General features: G+C 61.5%; 18 protein-coding genes across 18 annotated transcripts; 9 read left to right on the top strand and 9 right to left on the bottom strand.

The window, feature by feature from the left end:
* Positions 1-233: 233 nt before the first annotated feature.
* OT_ostta02g03190 (GYF) lies at positions 234-1,916 on the top strand (the record flags this gene model as incomplete). Its single annotated transcript, XM_022985100.1, has 1 exon — positions 234-1,916. The coding sequence occupies one exon, from the start codon at positions 234-236 to the stop codon at positions 1,914-1,916; it is 1,683 nt and encodes a 560-aa protein (XP_022840788.1).
* A 41-nt stretch (positions 1,917-1,957) lies between these two features.
* Positions 1,958-4,396, bottom strand: OT_ostta02g03180 (Polyribonucleotide nucleotidyltransferase; the record flags this gene model as incomplete). Its single annotated transcript, XM_003075112.2, has 1 exon — positions 1,958-4,396. One exon carries the CDS (start codon positions 4,394-4,396, stop codon positions 1,958-1,960), a length of 2,439 nt encoding a protein of 812 aa, XP_003075160.2.
* Positions 4,397-4,498: 102 nt separating this feature from the next.
* On the top strand, positions 4,499-5,587 carry OT_ostta02g03170 (2-nitropropane dioxygenase, NPD; the record flags this gene model as incomplete). The annotated part of the gene is made up of 1 exon (XM_022985099.1): positions 4,499-5,587. One exon carries the CDS (start codon positions 4,499-4,501, stop codon positions 5,585-5,587), a length of 1,089 nt encoding a protein of 362 aa, XP_022840787.1.
* Positions 5,588-5,841: 254 nt separating this feature from the next.
* OT_ostta02g03160 (Cdc37, C-terminal) lies at positions 5,842-6,969 on the top strand (the record flags this gene model as incomplete). Its single annotated transcript, XM_003075110.2, has 1 exon — positions 5,842-6,969. The coding sequence occupies one exon, from the start codon at positions 5,842-5,844 to the stop codon at positions 6,967-6,969; it is 1,128 nt and encodes a 375-aa protein (XP_003075158.2).
* Positions 6,970-7,052: 83 nt separating this feature from the next.
* Positions 7,053-7,964, bottom strand: OT_ostta02g03150 (DNA methylase, N-6 adenine-specific, conserved site; the record flags this gene model as incomplete). Its single annotated transcript, XM_003075109.1, has 1 exon — positions 7,053-7,964. One exon carries the CDS (start codon positions 7,962-7,964, stop codon positions 7,053-7,055), a length of 912 nt encoding a protein of 303 aa, XP_003075157.1.
* Positions 7,965-8,156: 192 nt separating this feature from the next.
* OT_ostta02g03140 (Ribosomal protein S20) lies at positions 8,157-8,848 on the bottom strand (the record flags this gene model as incomplete). Its single annotated transcript, XM_003075108.1, has 2 exons — positions 8,157-8,509; positions 8,791-8,848. 2 exons carry the CDS (start codon positions 8,846-8,848, stop codon positions 8,157-8,159), a joined length of 411 nt encoding a protein of 136 aa, XP_003075156.1.
* A 304-nt stretch (positions 8,849-9,152) lies between these two features.
* OT_ostta02g03130 (NUDIX hydrolase domain-like) lies at positions 9,153-9,731 on the top strand (the record flags this gene model as incomplete). Its single annotated transcript, XM_003075107.2, has 1 exon — positions 9,153-9,731. One exon carries the CDS (start codon positions 9,153-9,155, stop codon positions 9,729-9,731), a length of 579 nt encoding a protein of 192 aa, XP_003075155.2.
* An 86-nt stretch (positions 9,732-9,817) lies between these two features.
* On the bottom strand, positions 9,818-10,867 carry OT_ostta02g03120 (Glutathione S-transferase, N-terminal; the record flags this gene model as incomplete). Its single annotated transcript, XM_003075106.2, has 1 exon — positions 9,818-10,867. The coding sequence occupies one exon, from the start codon at positions 10,865-10,867 to the stop codon at positions 9,818-9,820; it is 1,050 nt and encodes a 349-aa protein (XP_003075154.2).
* Positions 10,868-11,066: 199 nt separating this feature from the next.
* On the top strand, positions 11,067-12,140 carry OT_ostta02g03110 (Transcriptional coactivator p15 (PC4); the record flags this gene model as incomplete). The annotated part of the gene is made up of 1 exon (XM_003075105.2): positions 11,067-12,140. One exon carries the CDS (start codon positions 11,067-11,069, stop codon positions 12,138-12,140), a length of 1,074 nt encoding a protein of 357 aa, XP_003075153.2.
* Positions 12,141-12,204: 64 nt separating this feature from the next.
* Positions 12,205-12,711, bottom strand: OT_ostta02g03100 (Alpha-amylase, C-terminal beta-sheet; the record flags this gene model as incomplete). Its single annotated transcript, XM_022985098.1, has 1 exon — positions 12,205-12,711. The coding sequence occupies one exon, from the start codon at positions 12,709-12,711 to the stop codon at positions 12,205-12,207; it is 507 nt and encodes a 168-aa protein (XP_022840786.1).
* Positions 12,712-13,047: 336 nt separating this feature from the next.
* Positions 13,048-14,235, top strand: OT_ostta02g03090 (Domain of unknown function DUF547; the record flags this gene model as incomplete). Its single annotated transcript, XM_003075103.2, has 1 exon — positions 13,048-14,235. The coding sequence occupies one exon, from the start codon at positions 13,048-13,050 to the stop codon at positions 14,233-14,235; it is 1,188 nt and encodes a 395-aa protein (XP_003075151.2).
* Positions 14,236-14,279: 44 nt separating this feature from the next.
* Positions 14,280-15,467, bottom strand: OT_ostta02g03080 (M-phase inducer phosphatase; the record flags this gene model as incomplete). The annotated part of the gene is made up of 1 exon (XM_022985097.1): positions 14,280-15,467. The coding sequence occupies one exon, from the start codon at positions 15,465-15,467 to the stop codon at positions 14,280-14,282; it is 1,188 nt and encodes a 395-aa protein (XP_022840785.1).
* Positions 15,468-16,062: 595 nt separating this feature from the next.
* OT_ostta02g03070 (Myo-inositol-1-phosphate synthase, GAPDH-like) lies at positions 16,063-17,670 on the top strand (the record flags this gene model as incomplete). Its single annotated transcript, XM_003075101.2, has 1 exon — positions 16,063-17,670. One exon carries the CDS (start codon positions 16,063-16,065, stop codon positions 17,668-17,670), a length of 1,608 nt encoding a protein of 535 aa, XP_003075149.2.
* Positions 17,671-18,380: 710 nt separating this feature from the next.
* On the bottom strand, positions 18,381-19,422 carry OT_ostta02g03060 (Protein of unknown function UPF0301; the record flags this gene model as incomplete). The annotated part of the gene is made up of 2 exons (XM_022985096.1): positions 18,381-18,916; positions 19,035-19,422. The coding sequence occupies 2 exons, from the start codon at positions 19,420-19,422 to the stop codon at positions 18,381-18,383; spliced, it is 924 nt and encodes a 307-aa protein (XP_022840784.1).
* A 274-nt stretch (positions 19,423-19,696) lies between these two features.
* Positions 19,697-20,713, top strand: OT_ostta02g03050 (unnamed product; the record flags this gene model as incomplete). Its single annotated transcript, XM_003075098.2, has 1 exon — positions 19,697-20,713. The coding sequence occupies one exon, from the start codon at positions 19,697-19,699 to the stop codon at positions 20,711-20,713; it is 1,017 nt and encodes a 338-aa protein (XP_003075146.2).
* A 44-nt stretch (positions 20,714-20,757) lies between these two features.
* OT_ostta02g03040 (Phenylacetic acid degradation-related domain) lies at positions 20,758-21,219 on the bottom strand (the record flags this gene model as incomplete). Its single annotated transcript, XM_003075097.1, has 1 exon — positions 20,758-21,219. The coding sequence occupies one exon, from the start codon at positions 21,217-21,219 to the stop codon at positions 20,758-20,760; it is 462 nt and encodes a 153-aa protein (XP_003075145.1).
* Positions 21,220-21,710: 491 nt separating this feature from the next.
* On the bottom strand, positions 21,711-22,245 carry OT_ostta02g03030 (Cold-shock protein, DNA-binding; the record flags this gene model as incomplete). Its single annotated transcript, XM_022985095.1, has 2 exons — positions 21,711-21,896; positions 22,213-22,245. The coding sequence occupies 2 exons, from the start codon at positions 22,243-22,245 to the stop codon at positions 21,711-21,713; spliced, it is 219 nt and encodes a 72-aa protein (XP_022840783.1).
* Positions 22,246-22,984: 739 nt separating this feature from the next.
* Positions 22,985-24,441, top strand: OT_ostta02g03020 (Cold-shock protein, DNA-binding; the record flags this gene model as incomplete). The annotated part of the gene is made up of 2 exons (XM_022985094.1): positions 22,985-23,266; positions 23,449-24,441. 2 exons carry the CDS (start codon positions 22,985-22,987, stop codon positions 24,439-24,441), a joined length of 1,275 nt encoding a protein of 424 aa, XP_022840782.1.
* Between the last annotated feature and the right edge of the window lie 77 nt (positions 24,442-24,518).

Here is a 24,518-nt window from a genome sequence, read left to right as displayed (position 1 = left end):
ACTGAATGGCTCAATATATCAAAATATCCAACGCCCTACCGCGCCCGCGCGGTCGCGTCGACGCGCACCGCGTCCGAGGAAGATTTCCGTGAACGCCTTTCCCTCGGTTGAATCTCGCGTGGAGCGAACGCGCGGGCGTCGCGGTGTGCGACAACGTCCGCGACACGAGACTGAGAAGTTTTTATTTTCCAAAACCTCAAACCGCGTCGCGACCCCGCGCGCGCGCGCGGCCGATGTCCACCCCGGACCTCCCTCCCGATCTCGACCGCGTCGCCGACCCGTCGACGTCGTACACGTACGTCGATCTCGAGGGCGAGACGCAGGGTCCGTTTGAGGAGGCGGCGCTGGTGAGATGGCATCTCGACGGTTTTATGCCTCGCTCGCAGCGCGCTGCGTGCGCGTCGACGGGGGTGGAGACGACGATCGGGGAGATTGTCGACCGGTTGTTCGACCGAGGAAGGGGCGAGGTGAAGGAAGGAGAGACGGTGACGGAGGCTGAGACGCGGCGTACGAGCTCGCTGGATGCAAAGCTGGAGCGGTTGTTGAAAATGGGCGGTGGGTCGCTCCCGATGCCCGCGGTGCCGGGTTTTGCGGTGGGGTTGGGTGATGATCGAGTTGTTGGGTCGAAGACTGAGAATTCGGGCGCGGAGGAGGACGCACTAGGGATCACGCTGGACGCGTCGGCGATCGCGCTGGAGAAGTATCGAAAGCCACGCGGCTGGCGGGACATTTTGAGCGCAACTCGGGAGATGGTGCGGAAGGGACGAGCGGCAATGCGGGAACCAATGGCAGAGACGGATGAGACGAACACGACGTGGTCGTTGGAGGTGAGTGCGGCAGTGCGGGATCCAAGGCCGGATTTGAGCAAACTCGACGAGGTGCTGGATGAGGAGGGGGCGCTTCCGGAGGAACCGGCGGCGTTGGATCTACGAGAACCGTTTTGGGTCATAGAAGATCGGGCGAGTAAGGACGGGGAGCTCGATCCGGAGGCGCTGAACGCGGCGGTGGCGGAACAGTTGAGGAACACAGCTAAGCCACTGCAGAGTGCTGATGCGCAAAGCGATCGGTCAGACGTAAGTTGGAGCGTGAAACCCGGGGGTCTTGATCGTCAACAGGCGCGAGAAGCTGCGGCACGAGAGGCACGAGAGGCTGCGGTGACCAAGGAACGCGAATCGAGGGCGAAGGCTATGGCGGCCGAGGCGAGACGGGAGAGCGAGCGGGACGAGCGAATGCCTGAAATCTCGGCACAGGAGGAAACTCAAAAGAGAGAGGCCGAGGCCGTGCGTTTCTTCGCTGCGAAACCGTACGCGGGACAGTGGTGGTTGCCGGATGACACGCGTGGGGGAGAATTCGCGCTCGGTCCGTTCACGTACGATGACCTTGTGTCAAGGCTTCCGCACGTCATGGTGGCTCACCGCCGAGAGGATGACGCGTGGCGAGTCGTCGGCCCCTACAGCGCGCGCGAGCGATTTGAAAACTACGGCCGCGACATTGACGGTGCCCTGGTTTCGCTCTCGCGTGATGAAGGCGACGATGCGGCGGCGGAGCGAGATATGGAGATCACGATGTGGTTTGACGCCGCGACTGCCATCATTGCCGGAGACGAAGACTTGAAAGACCCGTTCCCGTGCATCCGCGTCGACGATGGGCGAGACGTCCGCGCTTGGTTCGATAAAGAGATGTCGAAGGTGGAGCTCCGGGGCGGTATCGCTCCACCGAAGTCGCCCGTGGCGCCGCAGCGTAAACGTAGACGCGGGTTCGAGATGCGCGTCGTCGCAAATGAGGAGCAAAATCTCATCTCAGCCAGAGTTTTGGGCGAACTGTACCAAGCCGTGACCAAGAATCGTAAGAAACTGTTCGCAGCGATCGTCGAACCCGTCGTTGATGATTGGTTACTGGAACAAGGAGGAGATTAACGTTGAAATGTTGACAACCAAAAATCCCAAATTCTTACAATCTATTCACTGCTCGTTTGCCTCTTATTCACTGTGAAGCGCGGCTTCTCTCGTCCAGGCGGTCGTGGGAGCGACAGTAACGCCTTGCGACTCCACTTAATTTTACCGCTCGGTCCTTCGCGCGCGACGCATTTCACCTCCACCACGTCGCCGACAGAGAACACATCCGCCACATTCTCCGTTCGCTCGTGCGCAATTTCACTGACGTGAAGCAACCCATCGTCTCCGTTCGACGTGATGAGCACGGCACCAAAGGGCATCACATCCTTCACGGTAGTCACATACGTTTTGCCGACCTCGATGATCGAGTTCTTCATCGATTCGATGTGCGCCAGGGCGGCGTCATACGAGGCCTTGTTTGGGCCGAAGATGGCGAGATCGCCGTCGTCGTTCAACACGGCCACCTTCGAGCCGGTATCTTTCTCCAGAGCCTTTATGTTGGAACCTTGTGGTCCGATGAGTTTGCCGATAAGTGAGCCCGGAATCGAAGCTCTACCGAAACGCGGAGCGGAGTCTTTCACATCCGTCTTCGGCGTTTTAACTGCGCGTTCCATGACATCGATGACCTTTTGCCGCGCCGCCGAGGCGCGATCGAGAGCCTCGATGAGAATTTCCAGCGGAATGCCCATCGGCTTACAATCGAGCTGAATGCCCGTGACGCCCGTGCGCGTGCCCGCGATCTTGAAATCCATGTCACCCAAGACGTCCTCCAGACCCATGATGTCGTCCATCAACTTGTATCGCTTCACCTCCCGAGTGGTCTCGTCCTCGTCCATGATGAGTCCGATCGATATCGCGCCGACGTGTTCTTTGATCGGTACGCCTGCGTCCATGAGCGCCATCGATCCTGAGCACACGGCCGCCATGGAAGACGAACCGTTGCTCTCTAGCGTCTCCGTGTTCACACGCACGGCAAACGGGAAAGACTCTTCATCTGGAAAGACTCCTAGGAGTGACTTCTCGGCAAGCGCACCGTGTCCAACCTCTCGCCGAGATATACCTCTTGCACCGGTTTCGTTCACTGAAAACGATGGGAACGAGTAGTGCAAAATTAATCGCTTGGAAGTCGGACCCGTCAGGTTGTCCAACTTTTGTGAGTCATCGAGCGAGCCCAGCGTGATCGTCGCCAACGCCTGCGTGTTCCCTCGCTCGAACAGCGCGCTGCCGTGAACGATCGGCATCAACCCAGCGACACCATCCAGAGCGCGCAGGTCGTATAGTCCTCGACCGTCCACGCGCGTATCCGTGTCAAAGATACGCTCGCGCATCACTCGACTGCACGTTTGAAAGTAAGCCGAGCCCAACGCGTCAACGCTCTCGGCCCATTCTGGATTCGCCTCGATGAGCTCGGCGACGACTTCGCTCTGTAATTCAGCCATCTTACGCCCACGCTCGTGTTTGTCCTGAATGTGCTCCTCATAAAGCGCGAGCAGTCGCGTCTTCATCGCGGCGTACACCGCCTCCTTCATCTCGCTCGTCACCGCCGCCGGCACGAGCTCCTGCTTCGGCTTACCCATCTCTTTCGCGAGCTCGATTTGCGCCGGCAACAGTTCGCGCACAGCTCGATGCGCCACGCGCAGGGCATCGGCGAGCATGGACTCTTCCAGCCCCCCCGATTTGTTGCTCTGCGCCTCGATCATGAGCGTCCTCGAGTCGTTCCCGGCGTAAAAGAGCGTAAAGTCCGAGCTCTCGACCACCTCGTCCGAGGGCGACACCACGATCTCGCGCTCGCCGCTCCCGTCACGAATGATGGCGACGCGCACCGCCGCCACGGGCCCGTTCCACGGAATGCTCGACGCCATCAGAGCCGCGCTCGCTCCGTTCACCGCCAGCACCGCCGGATCCTCGCCGCCGTCGCTCGCCATGACCACGCACTGAAGCATCACCTCTCTCCCGATGTTCTTATCGAAAAGCGGCCGTGTCGCTCGATCTATCACCCGCATGGCCAATATCTCCCGCTCCTTCGGCGCCCCCTCGCGCCTCGTGAACGTGTTAGGGATCTTTCCTTTCGCGTACGACCGCTCGCGATAGTCCACCAGAAGCGGCGCGAACCCTCGGACCAAACTCCCCTTATCGATCTCCCTGCTCGCCGTCGCGGCGCACAACGCCACGGTATCTCCACTGTGCACCATCACCGCGCCGTCGGTCAATCGCGCTAAGCGTCCGGTCTCGAACGTCGTCTCGCGCGGCCGCGTCCCGCTCGCTCCGGCGCTCGCCGCGACGCCACCCGGAAACCGCGCGTCCGCCAACGACGCCGCGCTCGAGCGCGCGTAGCGTCGCGCACACGCGTCACCACCCCCTCCGTCCCGTCTGGGCCGTCCGATCGCGTCGCTCGACCCGCGCACGACGCGCTTGAAGACATCGTCGAGCCGCCGCCCGCGTCCGATCGTCACCTTTTCCATCGTTCGCCCGTCCACCACCGCCCCGCATCGCGTCCACATCGCTCGCGCGAGCGCGGACGACGCCGCGGCGGTCGTTCGACCCCCCATAACCCGTTCGCCCTCGCCCGGGCGTCGCGCACAGCCGTCGAGGGCGTCGCGACGATGCCGAGGACGCACACACCGCCTCGCTCGGGACCGCATTCCATCGCGCCCGTGGCCTCGATGGGGGCAAAATTGCGCACGCGCCTCACCGATCTCGTGCCCGCGCTCGAGCACCCGATCGTGTGCGGTGGGATGCACCACGTGGGCTACGCCGAGCTCGCGAGCGCGGTGTCCAACGCGGGCGCGCTCGGAACCGTCACGGCGCTGACGCAGCCGTCGCCCGAGGCGCTGCGGGCGGAGATCGATCGAGCGCTGCGCATGATCACGCGAACGGATGGACGCGGACGGAAGGCGCCGCTGGCGGTTAATTTTACGCTGTTACCGACGCTGCGACCGCCGGATTACGAATCGTACGCGCGGGTGATTTGCGAGAGCGCGTGCGCGGTGGTGGAGACGGCGGGCGCGTCGCCAGGGGCGTTCATCGAGATGTTTAAGCGCGCGGGGAAGATTGTGATACATAAGTGCACGAGCGTGCGGCACGCTTTGGCGGCGGAGCGATTGGGAGTGGACGTGGTGTCGATCGACGGGTACGAGTGCGCCGGGCACCCGGGGACGAATGACGTCGGCGCGATGGTTCTGTTGGCGAAAGCGCAGGAGCGGTTGAGAGTGCCGTTTTTGGCGTGCGGTGGGGTGGGGACGGGGCGGCAGCTCGCGGCGGCGCTCGCGCTGGGGGCGGACGGGGTGTGCATGGGAACGAGATTCATGGCGACGAGGGAGGCGCCGATTAAGGAAGGAATCAAAAAGGCGCTCGTAAGCGCGGATGAGAATCAGACCACGCTCGTGATGACCACGGTGAAGAACCACGAGCGGGTGTACAAAAACAAGGTGGCGGAGGAGGTGCGCGCGATAGAGGCGGTAAAACCCGGAGATTTCGGCGCCATTCATCACTTGGTTCGCGGAGAAAATTATCGCCAGTCGTTTCAAGAAACTGGAGATCCCGACTCGAGCGTCTGGAGCGCTGGATGTGTCATGGGTCTCATCGACGACGCTCCTACGTGCGATGAACTCGTCGCTCGCATCATCGACGAGGCCGTGGACGTGATGACGCGGCGGTTGACCGGCATGATCACCCATGACGCGCGCCTGTAGAACTTTCCGTCGGCATCCGCGAGAGCGTCGCGGTTCGCCTCCAGCAACCTCTCAATCGATCGTATTCCTCACGACGCGACGTAACGCGATCATGCTTCGCAGTGCATAGATATATTCACACGACTCCCCTCTCTGTCGCTCCCATCCGCCACGACCGCTCTACGACGGAGCCTCCGGCCCGCGCGTTCCGACTCTCCCTCCCCGGCGCGACGCGGCGAGGCCGCACACGTCACCCCGCGCACTGTCATCCGACGATGTCCAAGCCGTTCGATTACTCCAAGTGGGATAACATCGAGCTCTCCGACGACGAGGACTCCCATCCCGGGGCGCAGTTCATCGAGGCGCAGACTTTACGGAGGATCAAGAGAGAGAACCATGAACACAAGGAGCGGGAGAGATTGGCAAAGATTGAAACATTACGGGCTCAAAAGTCAACGCTGACGAAGGAGATCAAAGAGAACGAACGCACCATGGTTGCGTGCGCGGAGGCGCTCGAGAACGTGCGAGATGGGGACGCGGAGACGATGAAAGAGATGAAAGAAAGAGGCGCGCTGGCCAAGGCGAGCGTCGAGGAGAAACGCGCGGAGCGGTCAAAGATTGAATCCGAGATTGCGGAGTTGGAGCGAGCGAAGAAATTCAACGCCGAGGAGATGTGTTACGTGAGCGCGGAGAAGACCTTGGTCGGGGCGCAGTGTAAGCCCGAGGAGGAGGAACGAGTGAAGAGGATGTCGTACGAGGAGTTTACTCGGGCATACGAGAAGGATTTAGACGAAATAGCGTCGATAAACGGGTCGATGTCGTACGGAGAGATGGGGGAGTGGTTTTCTAACGGTAAGGTGCACCTCCTGGGAGAACACGCGACGGGATACTTGTTGTTAAAGGCGCTGTATTTAGAGATGGAAAAGAAGACGCGGGAGGCGCGGACGTGCGCGAGAGTCGCCTTTGCATGTAAATCGATCGGTGAATTCGCGGAGGCGGGGAAGAAGAGCGATCGAGACGCGGCGGAGCCATTTTTCAAGCGATTGGATTCGAACTCGGACGTCTCGAGAGAGTATGAGAGGTCGTTCGAGGAATACTTTGAGAAGCTTCAGGAGCGCGCGCTGGTAAAGCTTCGCGAGGAAGCCGAGAAAGAGCAACCGATGTCTCTCGAGGACGTCCCGGTCGAGGAGCGACTTGGTCCAGGGGGAATGGATCCCGTCGCTGTGTACGATTCGTTGCCTCAAGAGATGCGCGATGCGTTCGATTCGGGTTCAGTGGACGCGCTGAAGGCGTACGTGAACACGTTGCCGATGGAGGAGGCAAGGAAACACATGAAAGCCATGGTGGACTCGGGATTGTGGGTGCCGACTCCGGGAGAGGATCCAGGCGCAGCCTTACGCTAGAACTATTACACGTACGATGGATACAACGATACGAAGAAAGTACCGGTAGATACAATACGCGTGATACAATAAATATGACAACTCTACACGTCGGATTCGGCGACCTTCGCGAGAAAGCGCTCAAAGTCGTCGACGTACGCGCGATTCCCGTCGCTCTCTCGAGGCCGATGATGGAGCGCGAACGGTTCAAGTTCAATCTTACCGCACTTATCACCGGTTTTGGCACTACCGAACACCAGACTCGCCCGATCCGCTCCGGGGTAGTCGTAACATGCCGCCACGCGCACGTTGCAGAAGACGTCCACCATTGCTCTCTCTAATCGTTCTCGCTGAAAGAACGGATAGACGACGTGAAACTCTCCGCCGTCCTCCTTTAACATCGTCTTTGCGAACGTACAAAAATCTTCTAACGACGCCGTGCTCTCAAATCGCCCGATGCGCCGCTCCTCTGAGCGTCCCGCGAGCGTTCCCTTTGACTCGTCGAAATACGGCGGGTTCGTCAGCACAACGTCAAACGCGCCTCGAAATCCTTCCGCCTCCCCTAAATCCCCACAATCCGCTTCGATGACCTCGACGTCGAGCCCAACCTTTTCAATCGCTCGTCGATTCGCCTCGATCGTGCGTCGCAATCGCTCCACGCTCGAAGACTGGAGCTCGAAGAGCGCAACCACCGACGCTTCCCGAGCCAACGCGTACGCTAATCCCACCGCCCCCGACGATCCAGCACCGAGATCGGCGATCCTCAGTCGTTCATACTCGTCCGTTTTCGTCGTCGACGACGCGTGAGCGCGCCAAGCGAGCGCCAACGCGTCGACGCCGCTCCTGTAACCGACTCTGCTCTGCACCGCCTTGAGCTTTGAGCGACCGAGCACGTCGAGCGTCTCGTCTGGATGGACGGTAACGACGTCGGACGCGATGTACGGGGATGTTCGAGCGATATTGAGACGACGGACGCGCGGACTGGTGAGGACGACGAGCCCGCGCGCGGCACGCATGGCTCAAAGTGCGGGGCGGGGGGCGGGAGACTCCGCGTCGAGCGTCATCTCCCGACGATGACCGTAGTGACATCACGTCACGGTGCAACCGCGTGCGTGTCTAGTGTGAAGATACGTTACAAGCATCGTCTCTGCGCTAAAGGATATGATGATGAATGAATAACCTCCCCGATGGTCCGCGACGTCGAAGTCCTACGCCGTCATGAGGCCCTTGGCTTGGCGAAGCTCGTGCTTGTACTTGCTCATGCGCGCCTTGCGTCGAGCACCGGTGTTCTTGTGCAAGACCCCCTTTTGGACCGCCTTATCCACAGCCTTCGTCGCTTCCGAGATCAACTTCTCCAGCCCACCGATGTCCGCGTCGCTCACCGCCGAGCTCGCGTTCAGGCGCGTCGCCTCCACGAAAACCTTCTTCATGCGCGTCGTGATCTCAGACTTTCGAGACTTGTTGTACAATCGCTCCTTGCGGGACAAACGCACTCGAGCCTCCTTGTTCTGCGCCGAACGGATCACCAGCGATCCACGGGCGACCGGCTTGGACGCGCTCGCTGCGTCGCGTAAAAGTTAGGGTTCCCAGGGTCAGTCTTCGAGCCATCCTTATCCCCCCTCGGCGTCGCGCTCGCCGCGCCCTCGACGCGCGTGAGCCCGCGCGTGGACATGAAGCGTAATATATCCTTCGCCGTCGTCGCCCCTACCCCCCCCGCGCGCGCGCGCGCGGGCGAGCACACGGCGGATGATTCGTCCCGGCGGCGGTGACGTCTCCGTCCCGCCACGCGTCGTGGAATCTCTCGCGACGCGCGCGTGGACGACGCGAGCGTTCGACGCGCACCTCGAGCGGTGAACGCGGTGGACGCGACGGCGTTGGAGAACGTGAGCGCGGCGTGCATGATGCCGATCGCGTCGCGCGTCGGCGATTGCCACGCGCGCGCGCGCGAGACCCCGAAGCGAGGGTCCGTCGAGGGACTCGTGGTGGGTCCTGACCCCTGACTCGGTGTGTGTCCTCGGTGTCGGTGTAGGGTTTAGGTGTCCGACGTGGTGCCGTGCGCGTACATCGGACGCCACGTCGTGATGTACGCGCACATGACGCCGCGATCGCGCGCGTCGCTCGGCGCGCGCGCGACGCGACGACGGGCGTCGACGCCGCGGTGGCGGCGACGGCGAACGCATCGGCGCGCGAGAGAGAGAGAGGCGATGGAGGAGGAGACGCTGGCGATCGTGAACGAGGAGAATGACGTCGTCGGGGAGATGGGTCGAAGGCGAACCGTCGCCTCTCGCGCGCTCGGGCGAGGCGCGTTCGCGATAGTTCTGCGACGAAACGCCGCGCTCGTGACGCGGCGATCGATGCGCAAAGACGTCTGGCCGGGGGCGCTCGATGCGGTGACGAGCGGGGCGTGTCAAGGGAGAGACGGCGGGGCGTACGCGACGACGATGCGACGCGAGCTGCGAGAGGAGCTCGGAGCAGACGCGAGCGTCGGAGCGAACGTATCGGAGCTGTTCACGTTTCCGTATGAGGACAAGTACATGCGTGTGTGGGGTGCGTGCTTCGAGGTCGTTCTGCGGAACGATGCGGAGGTCGCGTTCGAGGACGGCGAAGTCGAAGCCGGTTCGGCTTCTTGGGAGCCCCTGGATGAGCTCGCGAGAAGTCTCGAGGACGGGCGAGAGGAGTTCACGCCGATAGGGAAGTACGTGTTGAGGTCCTACTTGGCGTTCAAGACGACCGGGGCTTTACCTCCGCAAACTTGGAGCGAGCGACACATCGAGCCGAGCTGAAGAGGTCGCGAGACGAAGAGTTCACCGTAGCGCATCGTGTAAAATTACTTGTGTCGAAGGAATCATCGACGGATAACTCGCGTAGTTTAGTTTTCTATCCCATCCGTGCGCGTCGCCGGTCCCACGGCGACTTTCATGCGCTCGTACCACGGAGCGATGGTCGTGTTCTCCATGACGTCTTTGAACGTCTCAAACGTCTTCACCGCTCGTAAGACACCGAACACGCTCAGGTCCGCGTTATTCGGCGCATCACCGCCGCAAAATTTGTGAGATCCCACCGCCTCCTTCACGAACTTGTCGCACTCGGTGTAGAGCGCAGCGCGCTCGTCCTCGATGCCGTGTCGCTTCTTCAGCACGCGGTGCGCGATGACGTACATGGACGCCGCGCCCACCCACCTCGCGCTCTCACGCTCGAAGAATCCGAAATTCCCCCTCTTCGTGATGTAATCGAACGACTTAACCGCCTCCGCCCAGGTACGGTAGATGTTCGGCGTGAGCACGTGCACGAAGCGCTCATCCACCCACTTGCACCACGCCTCCTCCTTCTCGGCGTACGCGCGCGTCTTCTTCCCGAACCATCCCGCGGTCTTCGCGCTCGATCCACTCGCATCGAATCTCTTCGTAAGCTCGGCGATGATGTGCTTCGAGTCGTTCAGCTTCTCATCGCCCACGGTGACGATCGGGACCTTTTTGTACCCGTCCTCGACCCACCCGAGCTCGCCCTTCGTCAGCGGGTTCACCTCCACCACGTCGTACGGCACCCGATGGTAATCCAAAAACGCCTTCACCTTGTTACAGAACGGACACACATCGTACTGATACAACGTCACGCGCTGACCACCGAGCGCGGCGTCGGCGGCGCTCGTCGCCGGCGCCTCCGCGCGCGCCTCCGTCCCGCGCGCCGCCGTCGCCGCGAATCCGAGACCGATCGCCCCGAATCCGAGACCGATCGCCCCGAATCCCTCGCGCGCGCCCACGACGCGCGCGCCCATCGACGCGCCCATCGACGCGCGCGCCGCAGTCGTCGACGTCGAGCGTCGAGCGGTCGTCCACGGCGTCGACGCCGTCGTCGTCATCGCTCGACCCTGGGCGAGGCATTCTCGCGCCGCGCGCACAGCCCCGCGCGCGCGCGACATGTCGACCACCGCCTCGCGCGTGGACGTGGACCACGGCGTCGTCCGTCGCGCCCGGCACGCGGGGCGCGACGCGTCCACGCGGCGCGGCTGTGACGTCCACGTCGACGCGGTGGAACCTCTGTGGACGAATACATGGGACGTATGCTGGTGATGTACGTATCACCGCACCCGTGGGCGCGTCACGGGGCGACGCGCGCGCATGGGCGGGACGTTCGACGAAGCGCGCACGCGCGCGGTCGCGCGCGAGCTCCTCCTGGAGGTTGATCTCGAGCGGGCGACCGAACGGGCGGTGCGGGACGAGGTGCGCGAGCGATTGCGCGCGAGGGCGAGCGAGGCGGGGGAGACGACGCTGGATGTGGATGCGAATGTGATTTCCGACGAGATCGATCAGTTTCTCTCGCAGTCGACGCCGGTGAAGCGAGCGCGAGAACGGGGTGACGACGATGGAGATGATGTCGGTGGGTACGTCGCGGCGGTGGAGGCGGTGGAGGCGAAGCGGGCGAAGATGACGGAGGACGACGCGACGCCTCCGTCGCCGGCGGTCGCCGAGAGCCGAGTGTTGGCGGCGTTGCGGGCGCTGGGTGAGGACGGTGGGTGCGCGAAGACGATCGCGGAGTTCTTGAAGCGTGATAAGGGGGCGGTGAATAAGATTTTGTACGCGGCGAAGGGGAGAGGATTGGCGAGGTGCGCGGAGAGCGAGCGCGGGGCGCCGCGGTGGTTCATCGCTGACGGCTGCGACGGGGGAGAGAGCACGGTTCCGGCGAGGGCGGCGACGAGCTCGATGACGCCGCAGACGTCGGCGAAGACGAATGAGTTGGCGACGAGTCCGAGGTCGGACGCGGTGGAGAACGAGGTAGTGGCGTTATCGGCGACGAAGCGCGTAACGGTGCGAAAGTGGAACAACGCGACGCTCGTTGACTTTCGTGAGTACTACCAAAAGGGGGGCGAAGGGCCGTATTTTCCGGGAAAGAAAGGCATCTCGCTCTCATTGCCGCAATGGAAGGTGCTTCGCGAGAACATTGATAAGATTGAACCGGCGATCGAGACATGCGACGGCTCGGGAGCGGAGGTGTTGGTTTGCGAAATGTCAAAAATGCGTCGATGCTCGGTGAGCAAGTACAAGGGAGCGGTTTTGCTCAACATTCGCGAGTACTATGAGAAGAACGGTCAGATCCTTCCCGGTTTTAAGGGAACGGCGTTGTCGAAGGACGCCGCGATGCGTCTCGTCGTGACGGCGGCGAAAATCGACGAGCGTCTCGCTAGTCTCGTGTAGGCTGTTGAAAACTTGAAATGAACTCTGTACCAACGTCTCGCGGCGTAATCATCTTCGTAAACTCTCACGCGTCTCGCACGTCGAGCGATCTTGACGATGCGATATCATCTAAGAGATTTTTCCGCACCCAAACGGCGTAATCGTCGCCGCACGTCGCGAGTTGGAAATCATCGAGCTCCCGTAAAAGGTCATCGGGAACTTCGTACCGCGATCCGAGTTTAACGATCACCTCATCGCCAATCTTCGCCACGTACAGATCATTATCGGCGATCTCGATGTTCACCTCGCTCCCGCAGCACACGCTCGCGAGCTTTCCGAAATCCAACGTAACCGTCAGCGCCGGGACGTCCTTCACCGCCGTCGAGGCGACGACGCGCCCCTCGCCCGTCTTCGCGTCTCCTCCGCAGTCGTCCCATCCGACCTCCTGCTCGTCCACGCCCGCGTCAACGCTCACTTGAACACCGCGCGCGACGGTCTCGCGCTCGTCCTCGCCGCCACCATCCTCGACCACGGCGTCCGTCCTCGTCCATCGTCTCGTTCGTCTCACTGCGCCAACCGCGCGACGATTCATGTCTCTCGACGCCAATCGCGCGACCCGCGACCCGCGCGCGGGCGTCGCGACGCGCGCGCTTGACGCGAACATTTTCGCTCGACCGCGCGCGGCGATTCGCCTCCACCGCGCGTCGCGCTGCGTCGCGTCGCGTCGCGCGCGTCGTCTCGACCGAGACGAGAAGCCCTGAAATTGCGCTCGAGCGCGACACCGCGGCGCGCGATGCCCGTCGCGTCGGTGACCGCAGACGCGGACGCGCGAGAGAGTGTCCCGGACGCGCGCGATGGGTCGGGAAGGGAGCGAGCGAACGCGGCGGACTCGCGCGCGGGGGGTGACGACGTGGAGGACGAGACGTCGATGGCGTCGTACGCGCTGATGATGGAGACGATGAAGAGGGCGATGGGACATCGACGGATGGAGGCGACGAAGATGGAGGCGTCGACGTCCATGGGGTGGTTTCGTGGCGTTTGGAGGAGAGGCGGGGGTAAGGCGCGCGCGCCGCCGACGATGACCGAGTCGGAGATAACGAACGCGCTCGCATCGATCGAGCTGTCTTCGCGCGAACGCGACGAGAAAGACTTGGAAGTGGTTGAGGTTTACTCGCTTGATTCGTACGTCCGAGAAGGCGTCCTGGTCGCGCACGGGGAATCTTCGTACGCGTTACCGATGGACATCGACCGACGCGTGTTGAACTCGTACAGGACGACGTGGACGGGTCGAGTGACGAAAACGCCGGTGGAAGCCACGGCTCACTGGAAGAAAATGTTTTCAGTCGTCGAATCGCGTCACTTTGATGATAAGAAGGGAAACGTCGACTACGGAGCGATAGCGCTCGATGATCGATACGGAGAGTTCGAGGAGGCGACCTGCGAGTTGCGATCGATTCGTTTGAACGAGGGCCAGCTGGCGAACGAAGACGCTCGAAAGGCGTTCCTTCTGAATGTTTACAATATTGCGGTGAAGCACGCTTTCGTTAACGTGGGGATCCCCGAAACACCGCGACAGAGATCGTCGTTCTACGGCGGTGTCGGTTACGTAATCGGTGGTGATTTTTACACCTTGGATGACATTGAGCACGGATTGCTTCGCGCGAACGCGCCGCATCCCTCGAATAAGTTCGCTTCGAATCATTTCAAGGATCGACACGAGGCGAAATACGCCCTCTCGAAGCTCGATCCGAGGATTCACTTCGCACTTAACTGCGGTGCAAATTCATGCCCACCGATCCGAGCGTACAGCACCAGTAGCATTGACGCGCAGTTAGACTTGGCGGCGAGCGCATTTCTGAACTCAACCGTCGTCATTAATGAGGGTAAATCGTCGGTGACACTTTCAAAGATCATGAGCTGGTACGCGAAAGATTTCGGAAATACCACGCACGAGGTCCTGCGGTTCATCGCGTCAAGGCTCAAGGATCATCGAAAAGCCGCGCTCACGTCAATGCTGGCGAGTGGGAAAACTCCTCGAGTGACGTACGCCGAGTACGATTGGGCCACCGACACGTCTGAACCGCGCCCGTTTTCCCTCAACCGATTCGTAGGTTAATTGAAACAATCGCTCGACTCGGTTCAAATGTCCTTCTTTGCTCATCATTCGTTGTCCATGTCGGCCACTTCGTCAAAGTTGATCGCTCCCCGGCGTTGAACCTCTCGGTTCGAAGCGCGCGCAGTGGCGATCAAGTCTTGATCGCTTGGAATATGCCGAAGCGACGTTGCTCGTTGGGCCACGTGCCAAACCTCTCGGCTTCGTGTGACGTACTCTCGACATAAATTGGTGAAACGCGAGTCAGACATGCTAATCATTTGCCCCTCGCAACAATCCGGGTGCTGCTCGTAGAACTTCGAGAATCCACCAGCGAGCACGTAGGTGTGGGGAAACGATAGGGACGGGTAGTTTGCGATATGGTCGCGTCGATCCAAGTTCCTCACGTGTCGCCACATCCTGGGAGCTCTTTCGCTGGAGAACTCGCAGTAGAAAACGTACACTGTGTTCGCACTGATTGACGCGCGCGAGGCGAGGAACCTCTGGACGTCGTGCGGAAGATGAAAGTTTAGTGCCCCGCGCGCGCGACCGCCCGAATATTCATACGGAAATCGACAATCGATCACCACGAGCTCCGCGTCGTGTGAGCTCATCAAACCTCTCAGAGTGGCGCCGTCGATCGTGGGCAAACCGAGCGCTGCGTCCAGGGCGCTCGGAATCAACGCGCATGACCCCGCGAGCGCTGGCGTTTCCGGCTCATCGTAATCCACTCGCTGACTCGCGTCGTACCGCGTGTCTCCTCTCGACGGCGTGTACCCGTACGACATGTTCTGTCCCAACGCAAGCTTCCTCGGCGGCGCCGGCGGAGACGCCAGCGTTGCCATCGGCGGCGGAGACGCCAACGGCCGGCACGGCATCGCGCTCGCCGCCGCCGCCGCCATCGCCGCCGCCCCTCCCTGGCCTCCATCCACACATCTTCCATTCGACGCGTCGCTCAGCGCTCGCGCGAACGGCGTCAAGAACGAAACCTCGTCGACGCCCTCCGCGCGAGCCGTCCTCGCCTTTCGCTTCAACAGCGGCGTCGCCGTCGACGCCCCGCTCCCTTCCCCTCGCTCCTCAACGCGCTCAGCCTGCGCCACCGCTCTCGGTGTATCGAACGCAATCGTTGTCACGATCTTCGACCGTTCGCTCGCGTCTTCGGTGTCGTCGAACGCGAGCGACTTTCGCGCCGGCGGCGAGGCGAAGCACATTCCGCCTTCGCGCCGCGCGCGCTTGTTCGCCTCCCGCACCTCCATGTTTCCCTCGCGCGGACGACCACGCGTCGTACGATATCAATCGTCGCGCGCACCACCACGTCACGCGCGCGCGTCGCCCTCGACCGATCGACGCGTCCACACGCGGGGCACGGCGATTTGAATCGCGCGTCTTCAAATTCTCGCGCGCGACGCCGTCGCTCCCGCCGCGCGCGACCGATGTCGACCGCCACGCGCGCGCCGCGGGGATGAAAAATAATCCGCCCCGATCGCCCCGAATTCGCTCGCGCGCCGCCGTCGCGCGCGTCGCGGTGCGTCGTATTCCGAGCGCTCGAATCTTGCGCACGACGAAAACGCTCTTCCGAGCGCTCGAATCGGTGTTCGTGTAAAACCCTACGACTCGAGTCGCACTCGAGCGCGCGCGCGTTCGAGAGCGCGCGACGCGGCGACGCGCGCGCGCGCGGTGGTCGAACGCTCGAACGCGCGCGCGTGAACGCGCGGCGGACGCGGGAGACGCGACGGGAGGGCGGCCGTGGACGGACGCGCGCGATCGTCGCTCGGGTGGATAATCGTCGTCGGTCGTCGTCCATCGCGCGCGCGCGCGTCGGCGCGCGCGAGGATTGACGCGTCGAGCGAGATGCTCGTCGAGACGTTCACCGTGGATTCGCCGCGGACGCGACGAGAGATTGGCGCGGATGGGAAGGAGTATCTCGAGTGCGAGCATAGCTATCAGACGACGCGCGTTGAGAGAGCGGCGTCGACGACGGCGAACGGGCTCTCCCACGGAGAGAATGGGAAGGTGAAGGAGCGATTCGCGCTCGTACCAGAGGAGAGGACGTTCACGATGCGAACGAAGGTGACGGTACCGAAGGTTGGGATCATGCTTGTGGGTTGGGGCGGGAACAACGGGTCGACGCTCACCGCGGCGGTGCTCGCGAATAAGGAACGAGTGACGTGGCGCACGAAGGAGGGCGCGCAGGAACCGAACTATTACGGTTCGCTCACGCAGAGCGGAACGTGTCGAGTCGGGCACTTTGAGGGTGAAGAGGTGTACGTGCCTTTTAAGTCGTTGATGCCCCTAGCCGACCCGAACGAAGTCGTCATCGGCGGATGGGACATCAACGCCGCAAACCTGGCGGCGGCCATGGAGCGGGCATCGGTTTTAGATATTGATTTGCAGCGACAGCTTCGACCCATGATGGAAGGGATCAAACCGAGGCCGAGCGCGTTCGATCCAAAGTTTGTGGCAGACAACCAGCTCGCTCGGGCAAATAACGTCATCGAGGGTTCCAAGGCGGATCAAATGGCGCAGATCCGTGCCGACATTCGTGATTTCAAGGAAGCGAACAGCCTTGAAAGCGTTGTCGTGTTATGGACGGCGAATACGGAGCGATACACGAACGTGCGCGCGGGAGTGCACGATACAGAGGAAAATTTGCGCGAGGCCATCAAGGCTGGAGAGAGCGAAATCTCTCCGAGCACGTTGTTTGCCTTGGCGTGCATCGATGAGCGCGTGCCGTTCATCAACGGAAGTCCGCAGAACACGTTCGTTCCGGGCGTCGTCGAGGCATCGATTCGATTGAATTCTATCATAGGTGGAGATGACTTCAAGACTGGCCAAACAAAGATGAAATCGGTGTTGGTCGACTACTTGGTTGGAGCGGGTCTTAAGCCTACATCCATCGTGAGCTACAACCATTTAGGGAACAACGACGGATTGAATCTTAGCGCGCCTCAGACGTTCCGATCGAAAGAGATCTCTAAGGCGAACGTCGTCTCCGACATGGTTGAGAGTAACTCGATTCTTTACCAGAAGGGCGAAGAGCCCGATCATGTGGTCGTGATCAAGTACGTCCCGAGCGTCGGCGACAGCAAGCGAGCGATGGACGAATACACGAGTCAGATTTTCATGAACGGTAAGAACACGATCGTGATGCATAACACGTGCGAAGACTCGTTGCTCGCCGCTCCGCTTATTCTCGACTTGTGTCTCGTGGCTGAGCTCCTGACGCGAGTCGAAATCAAGTGCGACGGTGAGAAGTTCCACAGTCTTCACCCCGTGGCTGCGTTGTTGTCGTATTGGAGCAAGGCTCCGCTCGTACCCAACGGCATGCCGGTCGTCAACGCGCTCGCTAAGCAGCGCGCCATGCTGGAAAACTTTTTCCGTGCTGCCGTCGGTCTCGCTCCGGAGAACAATATGCTCCTGGAGTACTTTGCGTTCCGCTCCCCGGCCGGGTGCGCGTGAACGGAACATTTAGATCTTACGTAGACCGTGTAGTTGATCTTTGCTCGCGTCGAGCGTCACCGTGCGTCTCAACTCTTGCTGCTCTCGTGCTGCACTCGCAGCCGCGCCGCGACCGCCCTCATGTCCAATCCGATTGCCCTCACCGGCGACGCGCCCGAACGCGCGCAGCTTCGAGCCGCGGCCTGCTCGAGCGCGTCGACCGAGCCCGCCATCGTCGTTGGGCAACAAAGACGAGCTCGACCAAACTTGCGCTTCCTTGGTAACACCCTGCGCGCGGCGACGACGGCGAACGCGAAAATGGAGGCGACGATTCCGGAACGAATAGTCTTCCCAACGTTTGCGTCGACGGCGGGTCGAGGCGTGAGCGAGAGGACGGGGGCTGGTGAGACGCGGCGCGAGAAGCGGGGAGCGTACGATAGGGACAAGGATAAGCGACGACGACGCGAGGCATCGAGGGACGAGCGACGACGGAAAAAGCGAGCGAAGGAGAAGAGGAAAATGTCGACGTTGTCGGCAGACGGTGAGTTCTCGGACGGCGAGGAGGAGGGTGAGATTAGGGGGTGATGCAGGCGACGAGGCGACCTGTTACAGTTGTAGGAACGCGTCTAAACAATTTCTATTTCAATGAACGACGGTATGTGGAGGAAGGAACAAAAAGAATGCGGCAAAAATGTACATGGCGGTGGAAACTTTCGATGACGTCGCGAAAGTCACATCCCGAGCAGCTCGCGAGTGGTCGCCCAGGCTTGGAAACCGTGAGCATCTATCGGCACTCGCTTTCCGGTTGGATCAATGATGGTGTCCATGACGTGCTTAAACATACAGTCTTCGATGAACGCCCCCGACGCGGCGGCTAAGGTCCAGTATCCGGCGTCAATCTCGCTCTGGAGCTGTCCCGGAGCCCAACCCGAGTACCCGACAAAGAGCGACAGCTCCTCGGGCGATAGCGTGTTCGGTCCGGTGAGCTTTGAGTTCATCTTCGCCAACTTCTCGAGATTGATCACGCGATGTATCCCCGGCACGACCTCTTCCGTCATACCAATCTGTGGCTTCGTCGAGAGCGCGATCACCGACCGATCTCGAGGTGCCGCCAAACCCACCGGTCCGCCGACACCGGCGACGTCGTTCGCCAACGCATCCCAGTACTTCCCGTTTCGATGCACCATGATTTCTGGACAGTGCTTCTCCAGAGTCCAAGACTGCGTGCGATTTAAGATGATACCCGTCGATCCGTGCGCGGCGTGATCTGCGAAGAGAAACGCGAACATCGCGTTACAGTCAGTCTCCAGTCATTGCCACGGTGCCCGCAAGCGTCGGTGCCCGCTCGCGGCGCGCACGTCAATTGTCCATCGAAAGTTACCCACCTAACATCAAGATCACCACGTGCGACCAAAACGAGGACGAATCTTCGTCCACGGCAACTAACAACGCTCCGCGCTCGACGCACTCCAACCCGTGCGCCCACCGAGCGTCTCTCACGCTCCGGCGAAGGGCGTCGTTGTTCCGGTGATTCGCCACTAACCGCGCGCGAAACGCGCGCCAATCGCTCTCGGAGGACGATTCACTAATCATATCATCGTCGCGACCGCTCACGTGCGCGACGACGCGCTCGCGTCGCGCACGAACGCGAAATCCTCGAGCACCACCGCGTCTCGAGACGACGCCGCCGATTCCATCGAATCGCGGCGTTTTCCCCCGCATCCGAGTCCCGATCGTCGGTAAACCCCGTACGGAAGACGTGGTAGAATTCATATTCCCGTCCACGCGCGCGCGTGCGGGTGACACCGCGTCGACGCGGGCGCACGGTGGGGAATTACGTCCAACGACCCCGTCGACACGGTCGGTCACTTTTTCACATCACGCGTTTCGACGCGCACGGGCCCGTGGACGTCGTCAATACGCGTGGGCACTTCCGTGGATTTGTATCGGGCACATTGGCGCGCACGTTTTTGCGTCGCACACCGCGCGCGCGACGGCGAGACCGTTGACGCGACGGGACGCGGGGGCGGCATCGCGCGACGACGCGATGCCCGCGCGCGCGCGCGCGCGCGCGGAACCGACCGAACCGACGAAGCGCACGGTGGGGGCGGTGATTCGAGCCCTCGAACGTCGCGTGGTCGAGCTCGAGAATGAGCGTTCGAGGGACGTGAAGAGAGACGCGGCGATGGAGACGCTGGCGCGGGCGACGGATGGGCTCTCGATCGCGTTGAGAGAGGCGCTGGAGACGATGAAAGACGATCGCGCCACGGCGCTGCGGGAGCGGGAGGACCTGCGAGAGGTGGTGCGGGCGGCGTCGAGAGCGGCGAGCGACGCGGCGCGCGGCGCGGCGGAGCGAGAAAGAGAAGCCGCGCGGGCTCGAGAGGTCGCGCTCGCGGTAGATCGGCGCGTGAGCGAGTGCGTGGCGTACGTACGTGATGTAAGGGATGAGGTCGTGGGATTGGAGCGCGCGGCGAGGGAGGCCAAGGCGGCGCAGGGGGAGTTGTGGGAACGGGACGAGAGACGTGAGCGTGCGCTTGACGCGTTAGAATCGAGGGCGAGAGCGGCGGACGCTACGCTTCGGGACGAGTTAGAGAGCGTGAGGAGAGAAACGTCACGAGTAGAGGCTGCGGTGAACCGTCTGCACGAGATTGAAAACGTGGCGAAGGATTTGAGGGAGCTCGCACAGTGGTCGAAGAAGACGGCTACGTATCAAAATGGACGACTTGCCGCGCTCGAGCGCGTGAACGAGCGAGAAGATAAGGGCGCGAGCGCGATGAGCAATCAGAGCCACCGATTGAAAGAGTTGGTGACCATGGTACAGAATACGGCGGAGACACTCAAGGCGCACCAAGCGCGCTTGAACGCCATGGATGAGCGCGGACACTTGGTCTCGCGAAGAGACGCCGCGACACGCGCCGACGTGGACGTCGTCAAACGCGCCTTAGGGGAGCATCACGACATATTAGTCAAGGTGTGCGAGACGTTCGATGCCGAGCTCAACGTGCGAGCCGAAGCCGTGGCTCCCGCGTCAGCGGCGTTTGCGCGCCTGCATCGACGCTCGTAGAAAAGATTTCAACCAATACAATCGGCGTCCTAGTCCAGCGCGTCCTAGAGCTTCGACGTGCCTCCTACGGGTAAAAACTTCGTATGTTTTCCGGTCGCCAAGACACTGTTATCACTGATTCTTTTGATAGCGCACTCCATCCACGCCAGCGTCCGTCCAGCGCGTATCACCTCACACTCCACCCGGACGCGCTCCCCCAAGACCGCCGGCGCGACGTACGAGCACGACAGATCCGTGGACACCCCCCCTCGGTCGGTCAACGTCAACAGCGCCACCGTGGTGAGCACGTCCACGATCGTCGCCACGCACCCGCCGTGTAGAGTTCCGAAACGATTCGTCAACTCTGCAGTCACGGTGAGTTCGCATTGAAACTTCCCGGGTGCTGGGAACGATGGGTCGGAGCATCTTCGTAACGGTGCGGCGTCGAACGTGTCCGCGTTGGAGGCTTCTCTTAAGAAGATCTCCGCGCGCGATGGATCGATCTGGGAACGGGTCGTCGATGGCATGACTCGGAGTGAAGCGTGGATGTCGAGCGATAGCAAAGACGCGCGGTAGGTTGGAGGCGACACGCCAGCGCGAGCGAGTGCACGACGACGGTTGTAGTAAATATTAATGATTTAGGTCTAGGGATGGGCGATGTCGATCGCGGCGACGTTCTTAGGCGCCGTTCGCGAAGCGCGCGTACCGCGCATCGTAAACGCCCGCGCTTGCGCGGCGGCAATCATCAATTCGCGTGCGTCGCTCGCGCTTCCGAGACAGAAATGCGATTTTTCATATCAACATGAATCACAAACCTCGTGTCTCGGACTTCTCTCTCCTCTTTGGCTTTCCTGGACACGGTTCGTGCTTGCCCGAACCTCGGTAGAAAGACCTGGGCGGCGCGACGAGCGCAACCCCGCCAACACCCGTGACGTTCTTCGCCCGCAAACGCCCGCCGTTGTGATCCACCTCAAACTCCACTTTGTATCCCTGCCCGCGCGCGGTCGAATTCGTGCCGTCAGTCGCAAACCTCTGAAAGATCGAAAATGCGCCGGTTCGTTTCGCCGGCTAGTTCCGCCCCCCGCACCTCCCAAAGACTCCTGAACCCCCCCATATCGAGCGCGCTCTGATGGACGAACACCTCCTCGCTCCCATCGTTCGGCGCGATGAACCCGAACCCTTTCGTGGCGTTGAACCACTTCACCTACCGAGCAGGAAGAGGACCAAGTAGAAGCCCAGGTCAATCGCCTGCATTTCGAACAAATGCTTCGTCGTCGTCTCGGACGGGCCGAGCGAGGCCTCTAAGGTGCCTCTCGCGCTCTACCCCAGCGTAAACGACGGACATATGTATCCATCGACCACGCGAAGCGTGTCGCCCGTCGACGACGGACGAGTCGCAACCGCGTCACTCGACGCGTCCGCCTTTCCTCGACGTGATCGCGCGCGCTCGGGTCGCCTCACCGCTTCATCGCGCATAGAAAACGCGCGATTGATGCCAAAAAATGTATCTTCGCACGCACCGTTCCGACGACGCGCGCGGTCGCGTCCGCCATCGCGCGGTCGCGACGCGCGCAATCGAGTGCGGCCGTCTCGGCGCTCGCGGCACCTCGTTCGGAGACGATTTTGTTCGGAGATATTTCAAGCATCGCTCTTGATTCATGACTCATGACTCATGACTCATGACAGAGTCCAACGCGCGCAGGGTTGAACGCCTCGCCTCGAGCCCGCACCGCCGCGCCGTCGACGAACGCGACGCCCGGCGACGGCGCTGAGGACGTCGACGCGCGCGCGAGGAACGGTGCGTAAATCTAGCTCGCGCACGACCGTCTCCGTACGATCGTTCGTGGAGTGACGGCGAGCCCGCGGTCTGGCGTTGGAACGGGCGACGCGGAACGCACGTCTCGAGGTGACGTCGGCGCGCGGCGCGTTCACGGTGCGACGTCGCGGAGTGATCGGGGTTGATTTGATGACGTGAGGGAAATTCATCACGTTCGCGCGCGTCGATCGGCGTGAAGAACCTCCGTCGATTCGTTCGAGCCGACGAAGAGTGTTCGCGGACGGGTTGAAAAAGTAAATTATCGGAAAAATAAGGTGAAGTGGTTCAACGCCACGAAAGGGTTCGGGTTCATCGCGCCGAACGATGGGAGCGAGGAGGTGTTTGTCCATCAGAGCGCGCTCGATATGGGGGGGGTAGGAGTCTTTGGGAGGTGCGCAGACGAACCGGCGCAAGCGGGGCGAGGAACGCGCGTTTAATCTTCCAAGACGTGTGCGACTGACGCGTGCGACTTGAGAATGGTCTCAGTGCGCCCACCACGCGCGGTGTCGATCGATCAACTTATACGGGGCGATCTCAAATGTATGGTATCTTATCGGGTTGAGTTATCTCATTCGATTTCTGCGTCGCAACGTCCTTGTTCTTTCTTCCTTTCGCTCCTCTTCTTTACCCATGGTCACATCCGACGAATCACGACCCGTCGAAGAGCCCCGAACGCCCCGACCACGACTACCGCACTGCGCGACGCCCGACGATCGCACGTGGCCCTCATGGCGCAGCAGCAGGGTTGGACGGAAGCGGTGCGTCATCATTCGACACCGACGCGACGCTCTCGATGAAGAGAAGCGTGCGAATGAGCGATTTCGAGCGATCGCATCACAACGGGCGCGCGCGTTTCTGGAGCGCTCGAACGCGCGTACTCACAGTGAAAGCGCGAACGAACGACTGACGATGGAAGGGAACTTTGTTTCTACGCGCACAGGGCGCGCACGGGGGATGGCAGCAGCCACCGACGCAGGACGGCGGCGGATGGGGCGCGCCGACAAACGCGCCGGGCGCACAGGCAAACGCGTACGCGGCGCATCCGGCGTACGCGGCGCAACAGGGCGGGCAGGGCGGTTGGAACGCGATGCCATCTGCGCCGGCGCCGATCTCGACCGGGGCGCCGAGGGGATTCGGCGACGCGAGCTCGAGCGCGCGAGGCGCCGGCGGCGGCGGGTTTGGGCAGCCGATGAGCCCGAGGAGTCTGGCGGCGGCGGGCCTGGGGATGTACGGCGGAAAGTTTTTGAACGACGGTGCGAGCTTCGTGAGCTCGAACTACGCGAAGTATTTCAGTACGGCGTCGATGCGGGCGTACTTCGACGTGACGGAGTCGTACGTGTTTCATAAGCTGCGCCTGTTGCTGTGTCCATTTTTGCACAAGGGCTCTTGGGCGCGGCTCCCGGAGAGCGTGGCGGGGGGCACGGCGTATAAACCCCCGAGGAATGATATCAACGCACCGGATTTGTACATTCCCTTGATGGCGTTCTGGACGTACGTGCTCACGGCATCGATTCGCGAGGTGTTCTCATCAAAGAGCGGTGCCTTCACACCCGAGGCGTTGGCGACGCACGCGTGGTGGAGTGGCTTACTCTGGTCCGTAGAATCGGCGTTCATTTGGATCGCGCTGCGCACGGCAAGCACATCTAATCACATCGTCTCGGCTCCCATGCTCGACATCGCGGCGTACGTCGGCTACAGCTTTGTGTACGGGTCCGTGACGCTCATGTCCAAGTTCTCCAGTGGCTCCCTCATCTATTGGCTCTTCCTGTCGTGGTCCGCGGTCTGCAACGCGGTGTTCATGGCGAAGACGCTGAAGAAGATAATCTTTAGTGAGTCCCGACACGGCGGATACTCGCACAGCATGTCACACAATTACGTCTTGCTCTGCGTTGTCATCGTACAGTTTCCCATTCACTTCTGGTTATCGCGATGAGTTTGTAATCTCCACAGCAAGTAGCGCATTAATTTACACGTAGTTACAATCTGTCATGAGCTAATGAATCGCGCCGC

This window comes from Ostreococcus tauri, assembly GCF_000214015.3.
Source record: "Ostreococcus tauri WGS project CAID00000000 data, contig chromosome 02, whole genome shotgun sequence".
Classification (NCBI taxonomy): domain Eukaryota; kingdom Viridiplantae; phylum Chlorophyta; class Mamiellophyceae; order Mamiellales; family Bathycoccaceae; genus Ostreococcus; species Ostreococcus tauri.
This window is presented reverse-complemented; position numbering and strand designations above follow the sequence as displayed.